The sequence below is a fragment of the Haliotis rufescens genome, unplaced genomic scaffold (assembly GCF_023055435.1).
Source record: "Haliotis rufescens isolate VD_foot unplaced genomic scaffold, xgHalRufe1.0.p SCAF_8, whole genome shotgun sequence".
Taxonomy (NCBI): domain Eukaryota; kingdom Metazoa; phylum Mollusca; class Gastropoda; order Lepetellida; family Haliotidae; genus Haliotis; species Haliotis rufescens.
The window spans coordinates 44,652,027-44,663,320 of record NW_025964372.1 but is presented as its reverse complement, the minus strand read 5'-3'; the positions used below and the strand labels follow the sequence as shown (position 1 = coordinate 44,663,320).

Sequence of the window (11,294 nt, the reverse complement as noted above, 5' to 3'; positions counted from 1 at the left end):
TGGCGACATCAGACTTGTATACCCTGTCACTATTTTTTTCAAATACATCACCAGATAACCGCACATATTTTACATTGCTCTCAAAATAATTAAATCACAAAGCATACCTAAAATATATCAAGTCGATGAAGGCGTCGGACAGGGCTGTATACTATGTCCCTGGTTTTTTTAGCACATCCGCAGATAATCGAACAGACTTTGCATTGCGCTGTTAATATGACACATGGTGTTTATCATTATTGACGGTCGTGAGGATGACCTTTGTTAAAAAGCCATGTAAACATGTGTCCAGGCTCTCAAATATTGGCCACCGATTTACAGAGGTCAGGAATCAGATGAGCCCTGTCTCGCCACGTGACCCAATTTTTAATGGACGGGGCATGTCGTTAAATACGCAGGTTACGATAGTCAGACATCTATACTGTTGTTAGTCATTGCCATTGTCGAAAAATGAGCTTACTTAATTGTTAGGAATTTACTGCTCAAACTGGATTGGTCAGTACGATCTGGGACTGACCGCAGCGTCTAAAGTAACTGCATTAAAATGACCATCGTGCAGTCTCCAGTGGGGATTGCGGGTAGAAATACCTATGAGTCTCAAGTGTCCTATGTCTGTAGTAAGAACCGGACCCGTGAAGATTCCGGGGTAGAATAGGTCTTCAGCAACCCATACTTGCCGTAAAAGGCGACCATGCTTGTCGTAAAAGGCGACTAACGGGATCGGGTGGTCAGGCTCGCTGACTTGGTTGATACATGTCATCGATCCCAATATTGCGTGGATCGATGCTCATGATATTAATCACTGGGTTTTCTGGTCCAGACTCGATTATTTACAGACCGCCGTTATATAGCTCGAATATTGCTGAGTGCGGCGTTAAACAACAAAAAACCACACAAACAAAAGTAAGAACCGACTACATTGGGGAACGAGTGGGGGGTAAGGCTTGAAGACAGCGTGTCATCTAACACTCAGGGTGGGATGTCTGCTTATATACTCACCGCGAAAAGAAACGCGAACCATAGGAACATTAAGAGAAGTATGTACGTTAAGAAGGGATGCTTCCAATGTGTATCAATTAATGACAAAACTAACAATCTGTCAAGTTTTACCACAGAGTGTCTTTATTCTTATCACCATATGCTGCTCGTGACTTCCAAACTTTACACGCTGATCCTGCACGAGACAAATGGTGCATCTCGAGTCATAGATCTATGACGTCACATGTGCCGCGTTCATGAGCGTCGGTTCACACTAGATAATAGTGTGTTCGTTTGTGCATCGAACCAATCTAATATCTCTTGAATAACAGTCATTCTTCATATATTAACCTACGGTATTCGCGTTTCTTTTGTGGTGAGTATAGTTTGCGTTACTGATTTGTTTGTACCAGATTATTCACAGGCCGATATGATATAACTGGAACGCTGTGACTTAAAATACCATTCGTTCACCCTCACGAGTCAAATTACACCTACACATTAAATGAATTTGATCTCCTAATTCAGGACAACGTACATTCTACACCACTTCGTAACTGAATTGTTAGAGTGAGTGAGTATGGTTTCACGCCGCTTCTAGCAATATTCCAGCAATATCGCGGCGGGGGACACCAGAAATGGGCTTCACACATTTATATTCACGTCGGGAATCGAATCCGGATCTTCGGCTCGACGAGCGAACACTTTAACCACTAGGCTACCCGACCGCCCCGAATTGTTAGAAGAAGAACCAGTGCCACGCTACCGCGATTCTCCCATCGTTGGTTATACATAGCTTACACAATGTAACTCGGACTCCAGGGGACAAAGGTGGTATTGTCGAACCTAAATCGTTGTAAAAAATGAAATCAGTCTATTTCATAATTAAAAAAAGAAAGTACACTTGAAAACTGTATTTGACCGAAACATTACACATGTTATCAAACGTTACTTGAAAACAGTTGCCAAAACATTGCGAAGTAAAGGTACAAAATACATCTATGATAACCTATCAAATATGTATCACATCTGAATAACCATTTCTTGTTCGTTTTATTTGTAGTCACCGTCAAACATGGGTGTATACTTTAAGTATTAGATTAAAGACAGAGTGTTGATTGTGTCATAACTCACTCACTCATACATAACTAAACCGCATCAACTGACAGTTTTCTCAAGTGTTTTCCCGTATCTTTAAGTCCAACATTCTTCTCCACCCATCGGTAGGCAACAACGTATCTATATCCAACCCATGCCTTTAGATTTACAGACACTGGTAAAGGTATTCATCCAAGTATTTTCTTTCTTCAGATATGACATTTGGATGTGGTCCTGTGAAGATTACATGTTTTTTTCTTCATCTTTCTTGACAAAGTGTCTTTTCATTACACTGTAGGATCGTGATAAGGCAACATAAAAATTTAGTTGAATATTGAGTAAGCGTTAAAGCGTATCGCATTGAGAAGCGACAGGGCGGAACGGGTCGCGTTGTTCACACTGAAGGCTATATTGGTATGTGAGGTTTGTCCGTGTACTGCGGATATTTTCTCACGGTATCTCCGGGCTGGGTAGAAGTAGGAGCGAGGGTAGAAGTAGGAGTGAGGGTAGAAGTAGGAGTGAGGGTAGAAGTAGGAGCGAGGGTAGAAGTAGGAGCGAGGGTAGAAGTAGGAGTGAGGGTAGAAGTAGGAGCGAGGGTAGAAGTAGAAGCGAGGGTAGAAGTAGGAGCGAGGGTAGAAGTAGGAGCGAGGGTAGAAGTAGGAGCGAGGGTAGAAGTAGGAGTGAGGGTAGAAGTAGGAGTGAGGGTAGAAGTAGGAGCGAGGGTAGAAGTAGGAGTGAGGGTAGAAGTAGGAGTGAGGGTAGAAGTAGGAGCGAGGGTAGAAGTAGGAGCGAGGGTAGAAGTAGGAGTGAGGGTAGAAGTAGGAGCGAGGGTAGAAGTAGAAGCGAGGGTAGAAGTAGGAGCGAGGGTAGAAGTAGGAGTGAGGGTAGAAGTAGGAGTGAGGGTAGAAGTAGGAGTGAGGGTAGAAGTAGGAGTGAGGGTAGAAGTAGGAGCGAGGGTAGAAGTAGGAGCGAGGGTAGAAGTAGAAGCGAGGGTAGAAGTAGAAGCGAGGGTAGAAGTAGGAGTGAGGGTAGAAGTAGGAGCGAGGGTAGAAGTAGGAGTGAGGGTAGAAGTAGGAGTGAGGGTAGAAGTAGGAGTGAGGGTAGAAGTAGAAGCGAGGGTAGAAGTAGGTAGAAGTAGAAGCGAGGGTAGAGGTCCAGAGTGGGGTCCAGAAGGTGGAGGTACCGGACTGAGGTTGTTTCGCTATATGTGACCATCCATGATTGGTTGGTTGGTTGGTTTGTTGTTTTACGCCGCACTCAGCAATATTCCAGCTATATGACGGCGGTCTGTAAATAATCGAGTCTGGACCAGACAATCCAGTGATTGACATCATAAGCATCGATCCACGCATTTGCAATTGGGATTGATGACATGCATCAACCAAGTCAGCGAGCCTGACCACCCGATCCCGTTAGTCGCCTTTTACGACAAGCATAGTCACCTTTTACGGCAGACCATCCATGAGATAAGGGACCTAACGGGTGAAAAATCACATTTTGAAAACGACAGTAACCTCTGTCCACAAACATACAATTCACAACCTTTAATTCATATTTATTACAGAGATACATGGCATCACACATGGCTATCTTCACTGAAGTAAGTTGACGTCAAACGTCTTTATGACGTCATAGCACAATTGTTTCCTAACACCTATAAGGTCCCTTTTCCCTTGTTGGTTCACATATGCCTTACAGTTAGTTAGTTAGTTAGTTAGTTAGTGAGTGAGTGAGTATGGTTTAACGCCGCTTTAAGCAATATTCCAGCAATATCACGGCAGGGGACACCAGAAATGGGCTTCACATATTTTACCCATGTTTGGAATCGAACCCGGGTCTTCGGCGTGAAGGGCGAACGCTTTAACCACTAGGCTACCAGACCGCCCCCTTACAGTTAGTGGGTGAGGTACTCAGTAGGTGGGTTTAACACCACTTTGAATATCATTTAAGTTATGTCCCGGCGTGTCAGCTGATGTGGGATGAAAGCCCAAAAGGATGCTGGTATTAGACACTTAGCAATTTGGTGAAAGCAACGAGCACGGGTGTCGTGTTGTTAAACTTAGAAACATCATCAGGGAGATCCGGGATTCGAACCCGCGATCATAACTGTATGGCACGCTCACGGGACGCAACTCAGCACAGCGAATTATACAGCCTTAGACTTGGGGGCTGGTGTCTAATAGAGATAAATACTGCTACTAAGTAATTAGGGGCGGTCGGGTAGCCTTGTGGTTAAAGCGTTTGCTCGCCACGCCGAAGGCCCGGGTTCGATTCCCGACATGGGTACAATGTGTTAAGCCCATTTCTGGTGTCCCCCGCCGTGATATTGCTGGAATATTGCTAAAAGCGGCGTTAAACCATACTCACTCACTCACTCACTCACTCAGTCACTAAGTAACTGTTGCTCCACACTCTTACGCTTGTCTTGTTTATCTGGGGCGGTGGGGTAGTCTAGTGGTTAAAGCCTTCGCTCGTCACGCCGAAGACCGGGTTCGATTTTCCATATAGGTACAGACATATAGGTGAAGACATTTGCTTGTGTCCCCAGCCGTGATGTTACTGGAATATAGGCAAAAGCGGCGTGAAACCAGACTCACTCACGCTCGTGTTTATCTTTGTTGTTTAATGATTTCCATCACATTGACGTTAAAGAAACGTTTCATTAACCATCTTAACGACCCGGAACTTGTAAACGTTCTAATTAGCGGGTTCCTTATTGGGGCGATCATAAATTCCTAGTCATGTACGTTTTCACAGCAGTCACACATACGGCATTAGTAACGCCAACACCCACGCCCACGCCCACGAAATGTTTTTTGTCACTGCGGCAACCTTATCGGAGTCAACGCGTTCAAACCGTGTAACTGTGTCAAGCAGACAATGTTGAAATGGACTATACGTATATAAGTATCTTCGCTCGACTAGCAACGAGCAGGTATGACAACTCCCGTTTCTTGTATCCAACTGACACAGTCACGTCAAGTCATTACCATTTTGTTTACTCAACATGACCTCACGAGACCTTTCGTGACACAGGTGACCTCAGGTGGTAGCGAAAATGGAATACACTATCGCACTCAAGTGGTAAACGTGTTTTGACTGTGCATCCTTTCTGGGTGTCAAGTTATTGTAGGTTAATCCGGCTTCTGTGCATATTATCTGGGTCAACTGACTGAATGTTGTTTAGCGCCGTAGTAAATACTATATCATGGGAGCCTATAAATATTCGTGTCTCAGCAAAACAAATTCAAGAATTTCAAACAAGATTTTACCGTTCAAAAAGACATGTGCTCTCGAGATCACACTATATATCACATAGGTACAACATTTACAGTTCGATAGTAGTCTCAGGAAATAAACAGACACGTATTGATGATAGACAGTTATCAACAACCTAAGTATACATATCTTTGTATCGTTTAATCATATTAATTTTCAACTGAAACTTGGGGTCTGTAAACAGGACAGAGCTTATTTTAATTCAGTAAACCACGTTTATAACGAACACGCTTATAACGAACTGATCGATATAACGAACTTAGGTTTTAGTCCCGACTATTTGTTGTTGTATGATGTATATGTGCTTATAACGAACTACGGTTATTACGAACTAAAATGAGTGATCCCTTTGAGTTCGTTATAACCGTAGTTTACTGTACTTCTCCTACATAGAAATCAGGTAACACAAGATGGTCAAGGTTTGTACATAATATTTACACAAAAGATATCTCGGTGGTCAGTTATCAAGCGTGATCAGCAGTGTCCAGTTTTGACAGTCAGAATGATGGGATTATACGTAATGTTAAGTACTATATAATGTACACAAGATATATATGTGAGGGTTTAGTGTATTATTTAAGTTTAAATATATTTCAAGGATTTTCTCATCTCTAACCCCAACCAGCAAGAGAACGGGCGGGCGAAATAATATATTTTAAAAAAATAATAAAACTGTTCTTCACTAACTGTGTGACTTATTTTATGGCATTTTAAAGTAAAAAACACTTGGGACCAGTCTACGAATTAATTTATGACGTACAGTAAACTACGGTTATAACGAACTCAAAGGGACCACTAATTTTAATTCGTTATAACCGTAGTTCGTTATAAGCATATGTACAGCATCTATACAGAAAATAGACGGAACCAAGAAACAGTTCGTTATATCCGACAGTTCGTTATAAGCGTTCGTTATAAACGTAGTTTACTGTACTTCGAATCGCATTGCTTCGGAAACGAATATCTTAATAAACGTAACTGAAGCTGACCTGGATTTTTTGCAATGGCAGCAGTATTTTCTTTTTTTATCTTTTATCACACCGAGGCATTAATTTCCACAGCGGCGGAGAAAATCGAGGTAAGAAAACGTTTTATCATTTCACGTCGAAATGAAAATTCGGTCCGGTCGGGATATGGGGAACTCGGAAATAATACAGACAGGCTATTACTCGTGGGTAAATAAAGTTTTCACTGCCAGCGTCGGTTGGATATGTGTCAACAACAACTGGCCACTGTACTGACCCCCGTGTTTGGACAGCAGAAAGCCCATCAGTATGTCCAGTGATGTAGCACAGCGTGTTATGCATTCCATAGGTGTCAGTTGGTTCGTAGCTTGACACTAGGGTTATCATAATTTGTTATCTTCATAGGATTATTATGTTGGATTCTTGGCATCCGAATGATTGTTGGTTTGAATCCCGGTTCGCCCTGATTATGGTTCTAATTATTTCAGCCTCAAACCCGAGCTCGTGGGTTTCACCAAAGTTGTAAACGTCAAAGACCTGCATCACTTCGGGTTTTCCTCCCACAATAAACCGACCCGCAGTGCTTCCGCTGATCGAGGTGGCGTTAAACTAAACTTACACAGGTATTGTATCACTCAAGTCAGTGGTATTCAACGGAGTAAACTTTTCATATCAGTATGTTTTAATGTTCAATGTATATACAATATTAAATTTTGATAGATCGTTGAAGTATCGAACGCTGTAATCTCGAATGTGAATCATGCCCAACTCACTCACCCACTCGACGGTAACTGAACTTGGGTTGTCCGTATATTTTTCTGTGCTTCCTATCTCCCGCCCGCCCTAAATTTTCGCTCCGACGTGAAATGATAAATGATGTTTTCTTATCTCAGTTCTCCCCAACGCTGTGGAAATTTATGTCCCAATATGATAAAACATACTCCTACAATTACACACTAAAAAACAGGTCCGCTTGATCTTTCTTCAACATATATATGAACAATTCGTTTCCAAAACAAATGGACTCGATATGTCATAAATAAAATTAAAGAATGTGTTCTAAACTTTAAAATGTCATAAATAAATATGTTACACAATTAGTGAAAACAGCTCTTTTATGATTTTAAAAATAATTTCGCACGCCCGCTCTCTTGCTGGTTCAGGTTGGAGATAAGAAACACATAAAAAAGGATGGCCTCACTGATGCAGATACCAATCGACACCAGCAGTCGGTGGTTTATGTGAAGCGCCACTAAAATCTAACCCCAATATCTACCAAGTCATGGATGTCCCATATCATTGAGATTACGAATGTGCGCCCGAGTCCAGCAGCTCTCTACCAACAACAGATCGTCCACAGACGACACGTATATTCACAACATACAAAATCCACTTTAAGCGTATTAACAAATCAGATACCTCCAACCAAAAGGAATAACAACTATTATTTCAACTGATCACAAGAATACATGTGTGCATTATCAATATCTATGATTATCATATACATTCAACACAAACAAAATAACAAATAACAAACGCATCCCCCGTGTGAGAAATAGCTGATTGCCCGCTGGCCCAATGCTAGCTGTATCTCGGTGGGTCAAGTGATATCTGGATTCCAGTTGCAAGATCGAATGGACATTATCGCCATGGGTCATATATAATGTAACGTCTGATTTGTCTGTTTTTCGCTTCCAGTTTAATTTTCATCCCCAATTTGACTCCGCGGGTTGAATGAATGTAACTGGCGATGATAGATTACCGCATACATACTTACCGCAACCCCGTATCATAGGTAACAAAATTAGCCGAGTGGACCCGAGTGATGCCGTGTTAGAACTGATATGTGTGACATTTTAGTCTTTCACGAGTTGCCTCCCTTGTACCAGTCTAAAATCAAGCTCCTTCCCGGCGCGTGACACCTTCGTTACACTCTCGGTAACATCGCTGCCGTCAGTGTGGAAGCGGCCGTTACAAGAGTCTTGCCCCCTAACCCCAAATATAGTAACGTTTATACATTTGTTTATGTATTGGGGAATGCATTCATAGTGAATAATAAAAAGGTTTACGACTGACCAGATTTTCAAGATGAGTTTACCTCTTTCTTCGTTTCGTCTTCGAGATTGCAGTCGAATGGAAACAAACCCCACTCACCCTTACATTCGTACTATACGAAATATATTATAGTGTCATTATATAACAAACAAAGTAAATAATTTAGCTGGGGTATGAGTATCCGGCGTCACGACTGTCATCACGTGTTTGTAAACATTACAGTCATTGCAGTTCAATTCCAAGCATGGTTGTATCCACTTATCACTGTGGGGAGCTTTGACTGGTTGCAGTGATAGTTTATGGAGTTCCGCGGAAACGGGCTATCACTGAGCTTGAGTTTTAAGATGGGCGTACATTCAGCGTGAGATACCACCGTGTCCTGCACGTGTTGGTGTATGGACACAGAATGTCATTAATCAAGAGACGTAACTATGGATCCACCTCAGCTATATCTAACTAGACTAGCATATAGTCTCTTAACTGGAAATACTTTGCGATGATTACTTTCAACTAGTCACCACACCTGCAGTTAGAATATCCTTACGATAAATACAACGCTGATTCTTTTAAGATACAGAAAAATCGTGATTTATTTCTATGGCGGAAGAAAGGGTGGATATATAAAAGGATTGCTCAAATGTGAGACGTTTGTTTGGGATCGGAGAGAGATGGCAGCCACACAGATCACACAGACAGCACAATCAGATGAACGTGCACAAAATATACAGACATAAGTCGAGCGGAGATTTTAAGATGGCGACTCGCGGTTTTGCACACGGGTGCAGTGGACATCTGCAGGCTGCGTTGCGCTATATCTGTCGTGTACAAATGTAAAAGGAATATTGCTGAGTGCGGAGTTAAACAACAAACACACAAACAAAGATATGGTTAAAAACGTACAGAGAGCAGGGGGCAACCAAGGACAGAAAGTTTGCTTGTTTGTTGTCAGCAATATTCCAGCTTTTTGACGGCGGTCTGTAAATATCGAGTCTGGACCAGACAATCCAGTGATTAATATCATGAGAATCGATCCACACAATTGGGATCGATCACAGGCATCAACCAAGTCAGAGAGCCTAACCACCCGAGGAGACTGATAAAAGGTAAGATGTTTAATGACATCACTCTCACTCACTCATTTATACCGATCACCCGTGAAGATCCTGGGTAGACCCATGCTTGCCGTAATAGGCGACTAACGGGATCGGGTGGTCAGGCTCGCTGACTTGGTTGATGCGTGTCATCGATCCCAATTGCATAGATTATGCTCATGATGTCAATCACTGGATTGTCTGGTCCAGACTCGATTATTTTACAGACCGCCGTCATATAGCTGGAATATTGCTGAGTGCGGCGTTAAACAACAAACAAACAAAAATATTTGATTTATCGAGTCCAACGATATATCCACACTATAAACACTGAATTTAAGATATGGGAACGAACAAGTTTAATGATTAAAAATACATAGAGTACAGAAATTAGCTTGATCAAAATGCGCTGTTGATTTTACACGGACAACAGTTATTGTAGAACCTGTAACATGACATGATATATTAAGATGACAGTAATTGAGTAATTAATAATTCAATATGTCAACAAACCAGGTACACCACTTCTAGCGAAGTAGATTGCATCTGGCATTTCAGTTCACAATCGAGGGATTGCACAAAAATGGAGGTAATTCAAGTCCCTTTCCCTTGTTAAAATGAACTTTCGTCCAAATTGATACATTTAAAATGTACTTAGAGTGAACCATTCCTAACCCTCTATTCAAACGGTGGCCTTAGACTTGACTGGCTGGCTTCACCCTCCTTGGCCCATGTATAGTTTCTGTACAATGTCATGGACATCAGTACCGCAGTCACGGCCCACAATAGATACAATATAAAGGAGAAGGGAACGTCTACAAGTCTACAATGTCATATATTTACATGTATTTGTTTAAACACATTTATTCACCAGAAGTGAACGAGATAAGAGGACAAGTTCTTCCAGCTCAGAATGCCCTATCCCACATTTACACATTTCAAAGTTCAATATATATTATATATATGTACAGTGGTACATATCCAGTGTTGGACTGCCTTTATATATGTGTGTGTGTGTGTGTGTGTGTGTGTGTGTGTGTGTGTGTGTGTGCGTGTGCGTTGGTTGGTTGGTTTGTTGTTTAACGCCGCACTCAGCAATATTACAGCTATATGACGGCGGTCTGTGAATAATCGAGTCTGGACCAGACAACCCAGTGATTAATATCATGAGCATCGATCCACGCAATTGGGATCGATGACATGCATCAACCAAGTCAGCGAGCCTGACCACCCGATCCCGTTACTCGCCTCTTACGACAAACATTTTACGGCAAGCATGGGTTGCTGTGTGTGTGTGTGTGTGTGTGTGTGTGTGTGTGTGTGTGTGTGTGTGTGTCCCACTGATATTCACAGGCCTTTCTTCGTGTCTACCTTAGAATCACATACCTACTGATTATTTAGTGTGAGAACATTCCCGGACTAGGCTACCACTTCCGTCACATACCGCGCACGATACTCAGGAAGCTGCTGGGACCACTCCCCTGTTTCCCGCTGTGTGGAGCTTTGTGGTCATTTGATACGTGTAAGATACATTCGACAACTGTTAGGACTGTTTTCCTTCCTAGACACTTCAGGATCCTGCTATTGAGCTTTAATACCATTCAGGTTCCATACACGTGGTTGTGTTACGAAGCACATGTATGGGAGTGCCTAAAGCGAACGTGTGTGCCCATGCTACAGTCTACTGTACGTTCTCGTGGTTCAACCGCCTCCGTGGTCTAGTGGTAGAGCGTCCCCCCGGAGAGCGGAAGGTCCAGGGTTCGATCCCCGGCCGCGTCATACCAAAAGACGTTAGAAGATGGCACTTGTTGTTACCCTGTCTGGCGCT

At 42.4% G+C, this 11,294-nt stretch overlaps 1 protein-coding gene across 1 annotated transcript; it reads right to left on the bottom strand.

Annotated features, from left to right (window-relative positions):
* Nucleotides 1-2,399: 2,399 nt before the first annotated feature.
* On the bottom strand, nucleotides 2,400-11,067 carry LOC125377031 (prisilkin-39-like). Its single transcript, XM_048389826.1, has 2 exons — nucleotides 10,911-11,067; nucleotides 2,400-3,277 (listed from the first exon to the last, which is right to left on the bottom strand). Exons 1-2 carry the CDS (start codon nucleotides 11,065-11,067, stop codon nucleotides 2,400-2,402), a joined length of 1,035 nt encoding a protein of 344 aa, XP_048245783.1.
* Nucleotides 11,068-11,294: the final 227 nt, after the last annotated feature.